The 19,676-nt window shown below is 32.4% G+C and overlaps 1 protein-coding gene across 2 annotated transcripts in view; it reads left to right on the plus strand.

The window, feature by feature from the left end:
• wkd (TBC1 domain family member whacked) overlaps positions 1–19,676 on the plus strand; it is a 422,625-nt gene that overhangs the window by 27,751 nt on the left and 375,198 nt on the right. The window contains exons 4-6 of one of the 2 annotated variants that reach the window (XR_015071148.1): positions 1,265–1,448; positions 2,014–2,208; positions 4,062–5,135. Coding sequence is in view for 1 of the 2 variants with exons in the window: in XM_085950234.1 (XP_085806360.1) it covers positions 1,265–1,448; positions 2,014–2,208; positions 4,062–4,295 (613 nt within the window). In the remaining variant the exon portion in view is untranslated. Of the gene's footprint in view, positions 1–1,264; positions 1,449–2,013; positions 2,209–4,061; positions 5,136–19,676 lie in introns of those variants that run through there. The other variant, XM_085950234.1, reaches the window with a different exon arrangement.

Genomic DNA, 19,676 nt, shown 5'->3' on the forward strand with positions numbered 1-19,676 from the left:
ATTACACAAATATTGCTAAATGGATCGACAAACGTAATCTATATCGATAATGAAGGTTGTAAGCAATTTCTTGCATGAATGTGTCAAGTAAAAGAGTTATGAAGTTACTAACAAAGAGCTTGGACTATTATTTATAGACTCTAGAGCAGAGATTCCCAAATTTATTTGACCCACGTCCCCTTTCAAAAAAAAAATCAACAGAAAGATACAGTACTTATTTTTTGTATCTATAGTTCTAGTTACGGAACAAAGTAAAGATAGATATTGTTGTAAATAAGATAGCCCAATGCTAACATTATAAGTTTATTTAATACTATCGACTGAGAGTATTTGATGGAATTTGAATTAAAATTCTGATTGATTTAGATTTTGTACTATTCCATTTGTATAATTTTTTGCAACCCGGCTTTCGTCTTTCGTCACCAATGATAAATGCACACTGACACAGAATTCCGTTAATTCTCGTTTATATAACAATGGTGATAATTTAAGTGGACTGTAATTTATGGTTCGTTGTTCGAATGGGTTGGGCAGATTTGGCAACTCCGGGCACTAACCTCAAGTTGACGGTGAGCAGTCCCGCACTCTTGGCTACCAAATCTCTAGTGTACACATTGTCATGGTTTGGTTATGTCACAATGTAACTCATCACTTTAGAGCGCACTGTCTGTAATGGGGCAATCACCATTTAGGTCTTATTTATGGGTTTGTAATTGAATTTTTGGTTTAATGTTCAATTGTTGATTGTTGCTGGTTTCACCCCACCCCGCAGGATCGAACCTGCATCTCTCGGGTTTCGCGCCCATGCACATAGACCACTATGCTAAAGGTGTAATACTTAATCGTGACAAATTTTAACTAATGGCTCTTAATACTCTCTGAAGCGCTTTCCAAATTGAGCTACTATTGGCGATCGGCTTTTGTATTTTAAATCAAAGTAGGTATTACTTTAATTACTAACTGACGTCACGGATTACTCCAAGATTTTATTGTTTGTAACTTACTTGAACTTGCTAATAATTTTTGATTAACTATTTTTTTTTATTCAACAAATAATTCACATGATTTAAGAATGTAACATTATAATTAAAGTAAATTATGTGTGTTCAATAATTAGAATGTTGCATACTTAAATCATTCAATATCTTCTAATAATTAGTTTAATACTTATCGTAAATTAACTACAGATATACCCTTCGGTATCTTCCATTTTCTATTTGAATCTATCATAAAAAATTCATTACTTATTTTTTTTTGTCCTCAGCCAACAAGAACTGCTATCGGTGCTCCGAGCATACTCGGTGTTGAATCCGAAAGTGGGCTACTTTCAGGCGCAGGCTCCTGTCGCCGCCTTCCTCTTGATGCACATGCCCGCCGTCCAGGCGTTTTGGTGCCTTGTCAGCATCTCCGATAAGTACCTGGCAGGCTATTACAATCCTGGACTGGAGGTTTGTACAGTTTGGTGTTTTTATTTAAAGCAACGGGGACACGTAGGCTATGTGATGTGTCTGTGGATCTAGCTACTTAACATAAGCAAGAGTCACTAATAGTGCAGGGTATAGCTTATTAATTATACACGTTTGATAAAAAGCATTAAATTTGACATGATGGAAAGGTATTTTACCCGGAAACCCCAAATTTCAAAATGGCGAGAAGAAAATTCAATTTTTCAATTACCGCCTGATTTGATTGATTTGATTAGTTTCGAAGTTAAACATTTTGCAATAATTGAAAGTCCATAAAATACCAAGATGGCGGCCAAAAATCACATTTGAACTTTACTCTACCAAATGATTATACATCATTATTCTTAAGCCGCATTTAGACCAAGCGAGCGAATATTTGTTCTTCCCCCACTCCAGCGAAATTCTCTTGACGTAAACGCTTTTTGTTGAGCGAGCATAAGAATTTCGCTGGAGTGCGGGAAGAACAAACATTCGCTCGCTTGGACTAAATGCGGCTTTACACACTCTGTTCTCTCGTTATTTATTTATCGCCACACGATTATTATAGGTCCTGCAACGAGATGGCGATATCTTGTTCGCGCTGCTGTGCAAGACGGCACCGCCCGTCCACCGCCACTTGGCGCGCCACCGCGTCGAGCCGGCGCTCTACGCCACCGAGTGGTTCCTCTGCGCTCTCACCAGGACGCTGCCCTGGGATTGTCTGCTGAGACTGTGGGACTGTTTCCTATGTGAAGGAGTCAAGGTAATAATGACACATTCAATTTCATTAGGACCATGATTTTTAAGTGGGGCTCTGCCCACCATCAGGGAATTTCATCCCTTGGCCGCCTTCAGTCTTCCGCCAGAGCCCCTCTTTTCCCTTCTCTATATGCACAAAATAACAATGCGTACTAATGCAATACTTAAATACCCTTATCTTGATAAAGTAGATCGATGACACTCGTGTTTTTTTTACATATCTGCGCATCTATTCTACACACAAGGCTGCTAACGGCGGCTATAGCGGGTAGTGTATCATATTTATATATTGAAGTATTATAATTGTTACAATAAGTGTCTAAACTGTCTATCTTGCTCTAAAAGTTAACACAGCCAAGAGAGGTGCTGTTAAAACATAGGACTCTGACAGTTCAGACAGACAGTTAACTTATTGTAAAAATTAACCGCGCCAATACATAAATATGATAAACTACCCTCGATAGCAGCCAATAGCAGCCTTGTGTATGGAATAGATGCGCTGGAAACACTCCATGAGAATACAAATGGACACTTCTGATTTTTCACCTGTATGAATTATTTTATGTATTTTGAAAACATGAGGCTCTATTCATCAAAAAAACCACCAATCAAATTGTAGAGCTTCCATCCAGTATGTGTCATTTTGTGTTTTTTAAGTGGTGTTTGAACCTTCTGTTCATGCTCGGTACTTCCGCATTATAATGGCACCACTGATTTTTCTACTATGAATGCGCTGTAACGTGCAGTTTTTATCCGACATTGAACATAAAAACAAATCAAAACCCAACACAACTAGGTGCACTAAGTAGGTGCTTAATTCTATGTTACGGTAGCTTGCAGGTTTTTTGATGTCCCACAACAAATTAAAGAACATATTATGAAAACTGCACATCACAGAAGTACCAAACAAACATTGCATTAATCTGATTTTCTCACCAGTGCTTGTCATGTGTTTTTAACCTTTTTACTGCCGGTAGGTGTATGTATGGCGATACCTTGCACGCCGTGAATTTTATTATGAAAATAAAAAATTAAAATCAATTTACGTTTCAAGCGGTAAAAATTAATTCTGTTATATCGATATTCCCAATATATGTCGTTGTGTGTTCAATATATTTGTATGTTTAAAATAATTGATTTACGTTAAACGTTTATGTAAAATCCCCTTTAAAGCGGGACGTCCGAAGACGTCATTTTTGTATGAGCGGCGTTCCGTTCATAGAAAAGTTCGCGTCTTAAGACGTCATTGGCAGCCATCCGGTTAAGTGGTGATACATTTCTTATTATACAAAGAACAAACATCGTATTTTACATAGTTTTATTATTCAAATTGAATTTACATTGCATCATTTTTGACTCACTTCATAGGGGCATATCAAGGGTATACTGACAGAAAGCATTAACTCATTAAAACAAGTTCTGAGATGATCGCAAAAAGGATTTTTGGAAAAGGGAATTTCAAAGCATTCTCCCACGTAGATTTTTTTATGATTTAAAAACATTTTTTCCATATTATAAAGACTAACCTTTATGGCCAACACAATATACGACATGTTACAAGTCCTGTATTTTGTATACGCAGAACGCATTAGGTCATTATCATGCTTTCTACCAGAGTAAAAAAATAAGAATATGATTTAATAATGTTTCTATTTTCTCACCATTATATCCTATGCCTTCGTGCGTTTTACCAGGATGTAGAGCGTAAAATTGTATACGTTTTGGCATTTAAAACAGAAAAACAGCAAAAACTGAAATAATGCGTTCTGTCAGTATACCCTCGATATATACTTTAAAAAGCAGCAGTTTATATCAACATATTGTATTCTTAAATTATTCTATTTTATTTCCAAACAGGTCCTCTTCAAGGCATCCCTAGTAATCTTGGCAGGCGCGCTGGGCCCGTCGAAGGTCCGCAAAAAGGCCAATGGGCTGTGCGAAACGGTGGAGATCCTCCGTCACCCCCCGCCCGGCATCCTGTGCGAGGAGTACCTCATCCCCAGGATGGACCGGCTGGCCCTCACGGAAGAGGACTTTGAATTCGAGCATCAGCGCCAGACGGCCAAGCGGAAGGCGGCCGCCAAGAGATAACCTCAGTCGGACGCAGGGACATCTCGTAGCAATCGTGTCTGACCTTTTTTTAGTTACAATGCGACACTGTAACTGGTCTGCAATTTGCATACTAAATACTTGTAAAATAATATGTCCTCATTTATACAGCATCTTAGTTTCTTTAGTACTACTTCCGCGACATGCTTATTACAGGTATTTTGTATTTACTACGTTTCATCTCATTTATAACATATTGTAAAAGGTGATATAATACTTTGTGTAGTTTCTCAATTGAAATCATTTTCGTTCATATTCAATCTTCTTCTTCATCGGGTCATAATGACCGAGGATGATTTGGATGTCGTAACACATTCTTCTTCACGTATGTCTTTGTGTCAGCGAAAAACCCATGACACTCTCGATGTGTATCAATCCATCCAAAGCGAGCCAAATATCGCCAATTTTGATGCAATGCCGCTCAAGTCGTTCTGTCATTTGGCGTAAAATTTTAATCTGACGGGTGCGATTACACTTCCTCACTCACAGGCTGAGTGCCACGACTGACGGGCAAGAAAAATTCATAGCATGCACCTGAGGGTACAGAGGAGACCTCTCTTGCTTTGTTTTGACTTGCAGCCATTGTATAATTTTTTAAAATATTAATTTTGATGATTTAATTCTGATCATCGGAAATAGATCAACGATTCACGATTGATTGAAATTTCCGTTTATCAAAGATAACAGCTTAATCATTTACTGATCTAAAGTCGTTTCATTCATGACGTATATCGAAACGTATTAGCAAGATAATCATCTTATCTAATGAAATCAGCAGATCTAACCTATTTCCGTCAAAATGACGCTTAAAAATTACGCAAAGTTTTTTATCTAATACCTATGAATATGTAATTATATTATATTGTCTGTTTTCAGAAGAAACACATAAACAAGCAAATTGATTGAAATATCTAAATAAAAGAAGGTTTCGATGCGTATTGCCGAAAAATGTGATAATTCGACATTATAATCATTGTTGCTTACATTTTTTTCAACTTCTTTTGTTTATTTACATTTTAAACGTGCGTAACTATGTATAATATTCAGATACAGCGCGCTAAATTTTCAGGGTTAAATGACAGATGGTCCGGTGGCCATTTTGTCAATCATATCACAGTGATGATAGACTTCCAATACAATCTTAAAGCTGTGATGATAACCTGTAATAAAGAAAAACTCTTGATCTGAGAAAAATGTGGCAAGAAGTTTGTAACAATCGGTAATATCATTTTTAATTTTTCTTTTGTAATATAATATTAATGTCATTATATTTATAGTTGTTCGTTCGTTCGTTGGATTTTGGCGGCTATTTTCGCATACAAAATGGCGAATTTTCCATTGTTTATAGGTTATGTTTTTATCGTCATGTCATTTGATTTCCCATACCATATTTAGGTATCCTTGTACAACAATAATAATATGTTTCCCGCTAAAATACCTAGCAACAGATATTGTTGATAATTCTAAAATCCCATAGCAACAGAATTTGAATATTTAAATTAACCACTAATAGATTTTCTATGGATGATGATTAAAACGTAATAAATTTTATTGTATGATATTGTTTTGCATAATATTTTATTATTTATAAAATTAGCTACTGTTTTCTTGTTTGAGAATAGTTAATATAGTGAAGAGCAGTACACACACATTGATAATAGGCTTTGTTGTATTAAATAACATTAAATCGCTAGAAATGTCACTTTTTTGAGGCTTTATTCTGTTTGTAGTGTTAAAACAGGTGTTAACTTTTATGGAGACGTGTATACAATTGCTCACTCTCATTCCTTATAATATCATTATAAAGGTATCGAGAACTTTCTTCTACAATAAATAAAAGTATTAAAACATTTTTTAACACCATAACTAGGGTAATGGATGTCGAAAATTAAAAAAGTAATAACGCATTAGGTAATTGTGGGGAATTGAATTTTTCGTTTTCATCTCAACAAATTATTCAACTTGCGACACTTTTAAATAAATTGAAGTTTGAATTTGGAACGTTCAGTTGTCAGAAGTTTTGGATGGCATCTTTTATAACATTATTATTGTGATCGTTTTGCTCTATGGTTAAGATAATCGTATACCTCTATGATAGGATTCAATTATTTAAAAAAACATATTCCATTTTGTTTTTTGATCACTATGAAGCAGGTATAAGAATATTAAAAGAAAAGACTGTGTGTTGTATGTAGAAAAATTGAATAGATGTAAATTTAAGGAGTTTATTTAGTCAATTAACGTGTATGAATCAATACGGAATTTATCATAGAAGAAACCTATTCATCTCTTATTTGTTTATTATGTTTGAAAACGGAACATGTAAGACTTGGGTGGGGATACGCAATCAAAATGTTGCCGCGAGTTGACATTTAAAATTCCCCAATATTAATTTCTCATCTAATTATTAAGAATTATCTTGTCTTATGTGTATCTCAAATGTATCACATTTAATTGCTATTGTACCTCTTACATTTAGAAAATACAATATTTTTCTTTTATTTTTAACTGTAACAATTAATAATTTATTATTTTTGTATATTAATAAATGGTTATCTTTGTAATTAGAATAAAAATAACTGTCCACTTTCACAATGCGCGTTGCGTTATACGGCGGGCGTGAGCAATAGCAATTATTAAAATGTAACGTTACGTAAATTAGATAAATAATTAATATTTTGATATATATACATGCAAACCTCAGACATATTTCCTAACACTTTTTTATATTTAGAATAGGTCACATGTCACGGTCGATTTATTGTATTAATGATTTTTGGTTGTCGTACAAGTAAAATTGACTATCAACATTTTTCTCTGGATTTAAATAAACATATTTTTCATGTATGTCATTTTCATATAAAATTCAACATAGGAAATTTTACTTGTACAGCAATAATATAGTAAATTGGGGGCAAATAGAAACTCTGTTTTCATTTTTAAAATTTTTGATTCAATATCAAACTAAGACTCTAAAATTAATATATAAATAAATTTATGATAACTATTTGCCCCCCGATTTCTGATTTTGTATGGTTGATTCTTTGTGTAGTCATTAAATATATTATGTAGATAGGAGAGTTACGGTGTGATATTGAAGAGTCGAGAGCATTGTCAGTCGTTCGTAGTCTATTGTTGGATAAAGGTCTCTTCAATTACTGATTATGTAGTTGATACAATCTAATTGATATCATCTTTATGTGGTCAACTTTATACATTTCATCGTCAATTTTGCACCTAGGATTATTTGGAAATGAACATCTAAAATGATTTTAGATTTGATCAACTAAAAATAAAAATCTGTTAATACAAACCTCCACTCTGCGGAGGCCCATATGATCCTATTAGGATCGGACATGGTCAAAAGAAAGAAGAAAATCAAAATCATTCTGTATTTCCACCATGTTTCTCTGATTAAGTCATTATTGATGATTACCTATATGAAATTATCAATCCTTAAATTGATTGACCGCAAAACCCTAAAAACCATCAATATGTAAAATAGACACTGTTGGTGCAAAGTTGACCCAATGGAAAATATTGTCTAAATTAATTTTAATCGGAGAGACCTTAAACTAGTAGTGGACAAAAGACGTCTGATAATAAAGTACTATTTCGACTCATTCAATCATTGAAATCTTGTCAAAGAAGTAAAAGAAAAACGTTTAAAATAATATATTATGTCTGCCTTAGGATTTGAAAGACTTCGTCCAGACTTCCTTAAGATGCGATAATAATAATTTTGTGAAACTTTTTCTACGTGTTATCTTTAAAATAACACGCAAAAATTAAACATGGCAGTGTGCAATTTGGTGTCGACTGAAAATGGTGTAATTATTATTATTAAACTGGCAACATTTAAATAAAAATAGAACGTATTGTTCTTTTTTTAAATGGTACAAGGCCAATAAAACAAGGAAGGCTTTAGCCAGATCGTGTGAGGTGTAAGCATATCTAAATAGAGTAAGCGTTACATTATGTAACATAATATATAAATTTATTATAATTTCAGTAAATAAAACTCTTTCTTCATTCCATTTTTCTACCTTTTTTATTCTTACATAATATATTTTAACTGCAGAATATTAATAAAAACTCTTTTCCAATTATTTTTATTGTTATAATTATTTCATAGACAACATTTTTTTTTTTTCAAATTTGAAAATAGAATATTACCTAAATCGCGTGATGTGATCGGTTAGTACAGAACCATACTTCCGTAGAGTGAAATTTTTGTACCTATAACAAATTGCCTTTGTGTGTAATTCTACGGGTATGTATTTTTAACAGACGTATGGCATTAATGTAGCGACCATTTTTCTTTATGTTTATTTTTAAATATTTCTTGTGTTAAAACTTACATAGTTCCACAAAAATTTGTCTCGAGATCAGAAGTCACTAATATAACTATAACTAAAATTAGCAAAAACTACATTATTTTGATGTCATATTCTGTAAAGCACATCTACCAAAATATTTTAATACCTATACTAAAAAATACATATTATTCTCATTACAAAGAAATAGGTACTTACTCTATTTCTTCAGGGTCCCTCGTAAGTCAGTCAAAATTGATATCATTGAAATTCAAATTTGAATCAAAGAATATTTTGAATTTAATATTTGTCCATTTACAGTTTATATACATTTATTAAAATGACACATACTTCGGTTCTTTTCATGAACAAACATTGCAGTACTTTTGTTGACTCCATAACACATAAAATGATACCGATTGAAAGTGAAAGTTGTTTGCCTTATTGAGCATCTTAGTACCCCAATATCGTGGTAGCACCCATTTTGGGAACTATTTTTAATTACCCTGGTTTCACAACAGGTTTATTAAACTGAAGAACAAAAATAAAATTGGTCTAGTCAAATAGTTCTAAAAGAACTTATAAATAAAAATGGTAACCTACTTTATTTTAATATTATTAATATGTATGCAAAATACTATTATAATTTTTCAGTGTCTGCATTTTTGGTAATGTGTCAATCGCAATCTAATTACCTATAATATAGGTAATAAATTTTACCTAAAATATTTAGTGACTTCTGATTTCAACAAAATATAACCAATCATTTTGTTTTTATCATAGTGGCAATATTTTAAATATGTCATGAAAAAGTATTCTTTTTTCAAAATAAAAATATCATAGGATAGTCTGGCCTGTGTTGCTGAATAGTAAAATGATAAGAATGTGTGTATATATATGTATTTAAGAAACATATGCTGATGATTTAAGGTCCATACTAACACGAAAATTGACTATAGATTAATGAATATTATTAAATTGTCATTTTTATACATTTGGGTGCAATTAATAGTACAACATAATGACTGTGGAATGTGAATTGTTGTGTTTCAATTAATATTATGAAGCCATAGATTTGTTTAATGTATACGTAATAATGTATCGTCATCTCAGGTTTAACTTGTAAGTGTGATAAATTACTTTAGAGTTAACCGAGCTTGAAGAATGAATCCAAATATATCTAAATAATGTTTGGTTCTGCGAGTAATCTCATTATACATACCTCCGTCAATTGATATTTGTTGTTTGCGATAGACGTAGTTGTTGGCCCGCTCGTTTTGAGTGGGATTGATGAGTATTGCTTTAATTTTGTCTTCAAGACATTTATCTTAAACCTACTTTTCGACTTTCATTTGCAAGCTCATGCATCCAGTCCTGAATGTCTTTTCCGGAGACAATAATGTCATCTGCAAAGTGTAGATGACTTATGTATTCGCCGTCAATGGCGATTACGCTGCTCTCCCGGTCAAATCGGTTGAATAAATCTTCCAGAGTAACTGTGAATAGTTTGGTCGTGAATACTATATTCAAAGGTGACCTCACAATGCATATGCATGCATGGGAAACATGAACCCTTAATATAAATAAAAAAGAAACTACGAGTAGCACAACGTGGCATGGAAATGTGCATGTTGGGCATTACCCGGAAAGATCCTGAAGAAATAGATAAAAAGGCAAAAGGTTGTCTAGCAGATGAAATGCCATGTTGCTCGGTGAGTAGATAACCGCTGGACAAATGCCGTTATACAATTCTTTATACCCATATCCAATGGAGGTTTATTAAACTTTTCTGAACCACAGACACAAAGACATGTAAGATGATCTATAAGATAAAATCTAAACCACCGTGACCAACCAGTCATGAATTGACTTGTGTGTCATTCCAAAGTCAGAAAAGTTATCTCCATTCGCCGCTTAATGTTTGGAAAGAGCAAATGTGTCTGCCCTTTTCGGAAGTATCCCACCTGATTTGCCAGGTGTCAATCTCCGTCTCCACCAACATCAGACGAATTTCCTTGTTTCCTAATATAAAGCTTTTTGTCTTCCCGGTAGGGAGGCGATGCATAGTGTATTGAAATTTATTGTTGGAAATATATTTCTTAACCTCTCGTATGGAAAATATTTTAATAGCCAGCAATTGTCATTTTGACAAGGCGGTGGCAACTACGTGAACTTTAAGGTAAAAATGACACATGTCTGGTCGCTACCAATTTACTTTCAATTTTCTTTTAGTCAATTCTATGCAAACAATTTGTGAATGTCAACTATGTCCTTGAATTTGTTGACTGATCACTTTTAAGAATATTTAAATCGATCCACTAAACTCCTCTCACATAAGTGGAATATGTCGATATATTACGTATGTATATATTAAACAACCATGGCAGTATGTAGCTAAAAAAAATGTTGATTAACTATTGTGCTAGGTATTAGTATAACCCTTAAAGGTTAAATTGCTTCGAATATGTTATGTATTTTACGTTCTAATTGATAACCTATTATGTATTGTCTATTCAAAATATCATAAATGTGACATAAAAATTATGCAATATTATTTTCAATGATATTATCATTTGCAAAGTCTTGTAAAATGTGAAGGCTTGTTTCTAATACATAAGATTTCCATTATCAAGATTGATTCAAGGCAATAGAAATTTATTACGTTATTATTAATTTTTTTATTCTTGTAATTTTTCACAACGTCTACAGAACTTACTTCATTCTGGACAGGAATCAAACTAGCATTAACTTCATATTGTTGGTCAATATGCGCTCCTTAGTTGGTGAATATAGACATCACACAAAATCCTTATCACTGCCAGTCTTTTCCGATCATGCCAGAATCTCGTCGCTTCGTCGTATACTGTGGACGGTATTTAACAGCATTCCACGATACCGGAATCTGATCGGCTTGAAGAAAAAGTATATCTGATTCAGACTTTCTTGAGACATGTATAACACACTCATTTCCTGTGTTGTGATAAAGACTTTCCAACCAATACAGTGCAAGCAAATATTCTCGAAGCACAGCCACATGCGGTTACTTTCAGATTTTGTATACTGGCAAAACTCACTACCGTAAAGCGTATTGGACAGCCCATATTTAGTTCTGACTGAATTGAATTCTGCTCCAGCCATTTCTATCCTGATAGTGGACTGTTTTTGCGAAACGCCGTCGCCAGTACTCCTCCGGCTATCTGAGGCTGTAGATACTTCCGATTTTCAGTCCGTCATTGATCGATTGCAGTTACGTGACCAAACGTTATCGTTAATTTCTGATTCTGCCGGAGATATGGAATGAATGTAGTCTTAACAATATATCAATTAATTACTACTGGCAGGTAAGATATAATTTCAATGGCGCCTTACCAAAATTCATCTTCTTCTCTGCCTGAACCTCATGATTGAGGATGAGAATCTACTTAATTGGTATTTGCTAATCCATTAATACTACTTTGTTACGAGTTGTAGTTTTATTGTAACTAACATTCCTTCGAAGCATCGAAAATTGTTATTTTTGTACCCTTTTTCATCGCACAACTTAACATATCGTCGGCCTAAGCAGGAAGTCATTAACTTACAAAATGATAATGATATAATAATGGTTTTACTGACTGACAAGAAGTACGTCAAGGTTTGACACTTAACGACTTCTTTCATTCATAGACTGCAATGGACAATAATGAAAAAAGCAGTTAGCGACTAATAACTCAGGTTTAACCAAAATGTTACTTAATGACTTCTTGCACCAAGCTGGCATTACATATATTTTATAAATCGTTGTTGATTCTGAAATATCTGCCATGTGCACAAAAAGATGAGTTAATTAACTAGAAAATTTTCAATTGGAAGAATACAAAGAAGTAAAATGTCTTTATAAGCACATAAATGGAAAGGATCCGGCGATGTACATAATTTAAATCGCCAAGAGATGCACATAGCAAATATTTCAGAATCAACGACGGAATACAGTATTGAATCATGTTTTAACACACACGTCATGTATATGTTTAGTAATCGTTGTTATATCCATTATAATATATGTTGTTTCTATATCCACTCATTTATTCATGCATTTTGAATCATTTAAACGATGTTAATTATTTTTCGCAATTGTTAAATAAATTTACTACCAATGTAACAAAACAAGGTTGATTTTCTGTCGACTAAAATTACTAAGATAGAATAACAAGATTAGTGCAAATATATCCGCCATTATATTATATTGAAATTACAATCTATATGCCATGTATTTTCTGAGGAAAGGAAACGATGAAAGTATAAACATCCATGTCCTGGTCTAGATTCACGTAACAGTTGAAAAAAGAAACTTAATTTGAACCGAAGCCATCCATATTTTAAGAGCGTAGTGGCCGGTTATGGTTCATGATTCACTGTACGAAATACCATGTTCATTAAATCACTAATCTCAGTATTACTGTAAACACAAATTCCATAAATATGACTTTTTTGTCTAAAAATGGATTAAAAATACATTATATTATATCATTGTCTTATTTTGCGAATCTTTTATGTCCAATTAACAGAAAAAAACTCTTTAAAAGTTTTATGACACATTTAAGTTTATTACTATCAAATTATATACGCTTCAAAAATGTTTTGATAAAAAAAAAACGAGCATGGACTTACATGATTTCTTATTTGGTACTGAAATACGGACATAGAAGATTTCAAAATATGTCACATAGCAGTTTTTGAATCACTAACTCTTCCCAAAAGTATAACTTCTCCGTTTGCCAAATATAATTATTGAGTATTAACGTTTCTCCAAATAATATCTTTATTTTATCTCCCTAGTAGTTAGGTAGGTAGCTAAAAAACGTAATATGTTAAGTTGTAAGTTGTTTAGAAAAATATTCTATGTGTTGAATTGTTCAGTTTTTCTCCATAAACACGTAATATATTCTGTTCTGTATTCACATACTTGTCTATTATAATTCTGTTTATCATTGATGGCACTCATTTTTTATATGTCATTCTAAATAAATTTGATAATATAGTGTTGTAATATGTAAGTCTGACTCACTTGTACCACTTCAATATTTAGAAAAAGGGAAAAAATGTACAAAAGTGTTGATTGCAATCAATGCTAAATTCACTTCCAAAGGTGCTAACAATTTAAAGGCAATGTTCTCTAAACGTAAGGAAAACATATTTTTCTTTTTATTTCTTGTTAATGTCAATATAAATATTATTGAAGTAAATGCTGCTTATGGTAAAACATTTCGTCCAAAAACTACTAAAAGTCACTAAGTAACATAAACACTTTTTAATTCAATGAAATCAATACAAACATTTCTTGTATTCATTTTGATATGAGATGTTTTCTCAACGTCCGAAAATATAACTCTTAATCCTAAAGGCCTGTTATTATTCACAGATTACGATAAATTCGATGGGTTAGTACACAAATGTTATATGTCCATTGCTTGTCATTTGATTGAATATCAAAGGTGGAATGGAGTTATAATGTATTATGATACAATATTATCTCAAATACCGTATTTGGACATACACTAGTCTTACAGCAGAAAAGTATGATTCAGATATCTTCTTCGTCGTACTTCATGACTTAGAATCGTGACCCAGATGATTTGACCGTCTGACGGCCTTCTCCATGGCTTTGTTCCATCCCTCTTGGCATTCAGCGGTACGCATGACCTTTATAAGTGTGAAATTTGTGGCATTCTTGATTTTGTCCGAATGAACTCTTCGTACATTATCATAAGTTTGGCATCATATCTGCAGGCTATACGACTAAAAAATTGAAGAGTCCGGCGACAGCAAACCGAGAAGTTTGTTACGAATCTGGAGTTCGCTGATACGTTTGGCTAGCCATGAGACTCTCAGCATCCACCTCCAGCACCACATTTCAAAAGCGTCTAGTCTTTGGCCTTTCCCTTGCCTTTACCGTCCAAGTCTCGGAAGCAGATGAGTGTTTTGAATAATGACTATTGCGTACATATTTACGATATTATACAACTTTAAACCTAATCATCTGAATTCTGTGAAAGCTTTACGCAAATTCAAACGCATACGCCGTCCAGTCTTCATGTCTTACAATATTAATTTGAATTGTTTTTCAGTTAATATTGCAGAATTTACATTACTTATACTTTTGAAGATTTGAGAAAAATAAAGATGTGTTAATATTATGCAAAATCCTTATATTGTCACTTAGTCACTTTTAGCAGAACAAAAAGATTGTATGTCATCATATTTTTTCACATACATACATATCTCAAAAATGTTTAATATTATTTATTATTATAATGCTATTTGAATGTTATTTTCAATTTGATAGCTGCTATTATTTTAAGATTTTAAGTTATTGTCACCCCAGTTCTAACTTATTGTATGTGCGACTTATTAATCTTGAATCGAATTGGAATATTGAGTCCAAATTGTATACGATGTTGGTATATATACCACAGTAGAATTCTGGATAACAAAGACTAAAGTCTTCATCCAAAGAGATGGGTAATAAAAACTCTTTATTGATTGTAATGACAACCGGTCAAACCGGTACATCCTGCGTGAGTATTCAGAAAATATACAGGCAGGATATTCTCAACTCATTTTCAGCTTTCTTTTCACGTTAGGATGGCTTTTCATTTGTAACTAGTAGCCTGGCACGTCACATCTCTGGTGATAAATCACGGACTCGTTGCAAACTCTTTAGGAACTAACCGCAGCGTGAGTGAACTCCCATTGAGATACATTAGCGGTGCCACAAAATATACTGATTATTTATTTATTGTTTAAGTAGGTCTTAGTTCGATTGAAAAAATATGGTAATACCAACTGAATAGCGGCCAAAATCGATTAAATCAAAAAAATCATTCTTTCCTTAGAATAAGTTAGAAATGGAGTGACGAATCACTGGCGAATTGTGGAGTTACGTTGTTAAGACGACATAAATACTGCACACTTTTTGGCATGGTTTAATTTATTTCTAAAAACTAACTAGCACTATCTGCAAACTGTAGTCTAAGTTAAATGTAAACAAATACGTATGACTGACAAATTTTTGTTTGTAGTATCTATGTTGAATCGTAATAGCCTACCTCCACCCCTCGCCACTGGACGATATACATATAATATATTATATATATGTTAAATTATCTTAAATTCTTTTGCTCAAAATATTATTTGTTGACAGTTTATTAAGCCAAGGATTTAATATTGATGTAAAATATTTTATTGCCTGTTCAAAAACATTATATTTGGCAAAATTTTTTCTTTTGTCTCGTGTCGTTTGTATGTATGTGTTATCTGAATCGTGACCGTGGATTAGCGTCAACTTCCTGTTTTAAAATCATTAATTTTTTACTTTGTGCACCTTCGTAAACACCAATCTAAAATTTATTGGTACAATGAATGCCTTTTAATTTGTCGTTAATTAAGGCGAAGTCTTCACTGAGACTTTTTTAAAGAGGCACCTAGCGGAAAAATACGAAGCTTGCAATTTGAGACATTTTTTTGATAATTTAAAATTTTAACTGTATTAATGAATAAATATGTACCTGAAAACATTAAAAATAAAAATATTTTTTATTTTAAGTCAAAGACAAACTTACAATTGTAAAAAATGTAATAAAATGTGAATTTGTTCTATCGGTCCGCACCCTATTATAACATATATTTTTTGGTCATATTTATTATTAAAATTTAGTTTATTAAGTTTTCTAAGCATCACCTAAGCGATTTTTGACTAATTCATAGTTTTAATATTTTTTATGTCTATTTTAAAAAACATCGATTTTTATAAAAAATATAAATGTGTATAACTTGAAATCCTTTTTATTTATATTAATATAAATATTTTATTTATATTTATAAAAATAATTGATTTGATATAAATAAAAAGGATTTCAAGTTATACACATTTATATTTTTTATAAAAATCGATGTTTTTTAAAATAGATATAAAAAATATTAAAACTATGAATTTGTCAAAAATCGCTTAGGTGATGCTTAGAAAACTTAATAAACTAAATTTTAATAATAAATATGACCATAAAATATATGTAATAATAGAGTGCGGACCGATAGAACAAATTCACATTTTATTACATTTTTTACAATTATTGTAAGTTTGTCTTTGACTTAAAATAAAAAATATTGTTATTTTTAATGTTTTCAGATACATATTTATTCATTAATACAGTTGAAATTGTAAATTATCAAAAAAATGTCTCAAATTGCAAGCTTCGTATTTTTCCGCTAGGTGCCTCTTTAAAAAAGGCTCAGTGAAGACTTCGCCTTAAGGGACAATTCTTACCTAACTTAGGTACCACTGAACATCCGTTCAACGTGCAATAATTATCGCAACATGTAGGGTGCTACGTTATCAATATTTCCTTGGTTTAATTAATCCTATGTCATCTTAAAGTTTCATGTTTATTGAAAGATGTATGTTTTTTAATATTATTTATGTGTAGTGATAGCATATTATGAGATCTGATGGCAATATCATTTCTGTTTATATTTTATTATTTCATCTTCAACATTTCCAAGATATTTTATATTATTTTCTTTTATTAATAAAATTATTATGTAAGTATGAAATGATTTCATTTCTACCATATTTTTAGACCCTCCCACGATATATCCCTGTTCTTCAGAACCCTCTGAGGATATTAAGGTTCAAAAGAGAACATACAAATAAGACCCTGTCAATACAAAAACTAATAGTTGAAAAATCATCACTTGAATTTTTCAAATACTTTTCCATTAACTCCATGAGATTATACCTACGTTTGGGCCAATTGTGGTACCACTAATCTCATAGAATTTCATAACCTACCTCCCATAATCATTGTTGTGCCTCCAGGCATTTTATAAACAGTTCAGTTATCTAGACCACTAAAGTGTTAACATAACTATGTGGGAGTCGTCAACGTGTCGTAGATCATGATGTTGAGGATGATGATGAAGAAGTCAAAGATGGATGCAGGAGCGAGTTTTATTAGCAGCCTAAACAGTCAGTACAGGAGTATGTTACAATACTTAAAGCGCCTGTATACGTGCATGGAATTACTCTCCGCAACAGTGCTTATTTAAACTATCATGACAATAACACGTAAAAGTGCTGACTGTCTCTCCAATCTCATTCTTCAAGAGTAAGCGAGACGCGAGGTTGTCATTTTATACTACTACAGGCGGACCTCGACTTTCGAACGTTCGACTTTCGCACAATTCGCTATTTCGCACATTTAAAAAAAATCATTTTTGTAAAACATCACGCTGTGGGTTAAAGATATCCCCCTTTCGCTCACTCACAAGCAAGTGCATTTCTTGCATCACTTGCATCCTGCTCGCACCCGTCACTTTGCTTGTGAGCTAGCTAGGATAGGTTTAGTGTTGCGCAGGACCACGTACGGGGTTGTTGTGTTGTGCGTTTTGCTAATTTGATTCATTTGAAATATTTCACCTTAAAGATTTATAAACAAGAGTGAGAAACAGAAAAACTGCAGTGTTGATACGAACAAAGAGAAATTAAGGACTTATAAACTTCACATGACGTTCTGATTGCGGTGAATCTATTGCTTCAATCGGACGTTCGTATGATACAAACCGGTCTACTACGATATGTTCAATTTTGAAAAATAAAATTAAGGAATACGTTCAAAATTGTGGAAATATATCTTTAAAGGTAGTTTCCAAAAGACACGGCATAGTTATGGATGAAATGGAAAAATATTTGTCATCATGGATCGACGACCAACATCAAAAAGATGTCCCTCTGAATATTTCAATTATTCAAGCGAAGGCTCTTAGTTTGTACAAAGATTGGAAGGCTAGAAAAAGAAGATTCTAACACGATTTTTCAAGCAAGTAACGGTTGGTTTATATTAAATTTACTGGAGAATCGGCTGATGTGGATAACGATGCTGCAAAAGAATTTATTTCCTCATTATTCAAAATTATTGAAGATGGAGAATATTCCTATAGCCAAATATTTAATGTAGATGACACAGGTTTATTTTGGGAAAAAAATGCCTAGTTGTACATTCTTATCTAAAGAAGAATCATTTGCCCCTGGGCATAAACTTTCTAAAAACCGATTGACATTGCTTCTTGGTGGAAACTTGGCTGGTGATTAAAAATTGATGCCAATGTTAATTTATCAACCAGAAAATCCCAGAGCATTGAAAGGGAAGGATAAAGAATTGCTTCCAGTAATCAAATAAAAAACCCTGGGTTTACTGCGTTAATATTAACCCTTTACTGCATGATTTTTTTTTTTTGAAAAATTTTATCTTTTATTGGTGTTAAAATGCCTTGTGAATGAAGGAAAAATAATGAAAAAAATATTTTTCGAAAATTTCATTAAATTTTGTATGTTACTGCGTGGTGTCGCAGATTTACGACATTTGGAAATCTTACATTTTAGTATGACAAAATACAAAACCAAATGAAAACAATTATAAAAAACTAATGTACACACCTTATTTGATGTGTAGATATTTTTATTCAACCAATTTCAATCTTCTGTATATTTTTTTTTATTTACTTACAAATACGGATTTTTGCGTACATACTAATTCGTCAACTGTCAAACCAGAAATGCAGGGACTATAATGCAGAAATGCTTTATTTCTTGAAATGTCCAAACAAAATCGGTAAAGTAGGATGTTTATGGTAAAACAGTTTTCTAGGCATCGAAAAAGGATAGTATTTGATAATTTACACAGATGGCATTGGCTATATCGAAATAGTTTGAAATGTCGCAAATTTGCGACACTATGCAGTAAAGGGTTAAAAGATTGGTTCACTTAACATTTCGTGCCAGCAGTTAAGCAATATTGTAAAGTTAATGATTTACAATTTAAAATATTTTATTTAAAATAAGAAAAAGAATAGTGGAAAACAGTTAACTCTTGATAACTTCTTAAGGGAAACACCCGCAAACCCCACTTAAACATCTTATAATTACTTTATAAATAAATATTTCAAATACACAATTTTTTTTTTACTTCCCTCTACTTTCGAACATTCAACATTCGCACACCTTTTCAGG

This window comes from Rhyacophila brunnea, unplaced genomic scaffold, assembly GCF_057557595.1.
Source record: "Rhyacophila brunnea isolate RB1 unplaced genomic scaffold, BYU_Rbru_1.0 scaffold_23, whole genome shotgun sequence".
Lineage (NCBI taxonomy): Eukaryota > Metazoa > Arthropoda > Insecta > Trichoptera > Rhyacophilidae > Rhyacophila > Rhyacophila brunnea.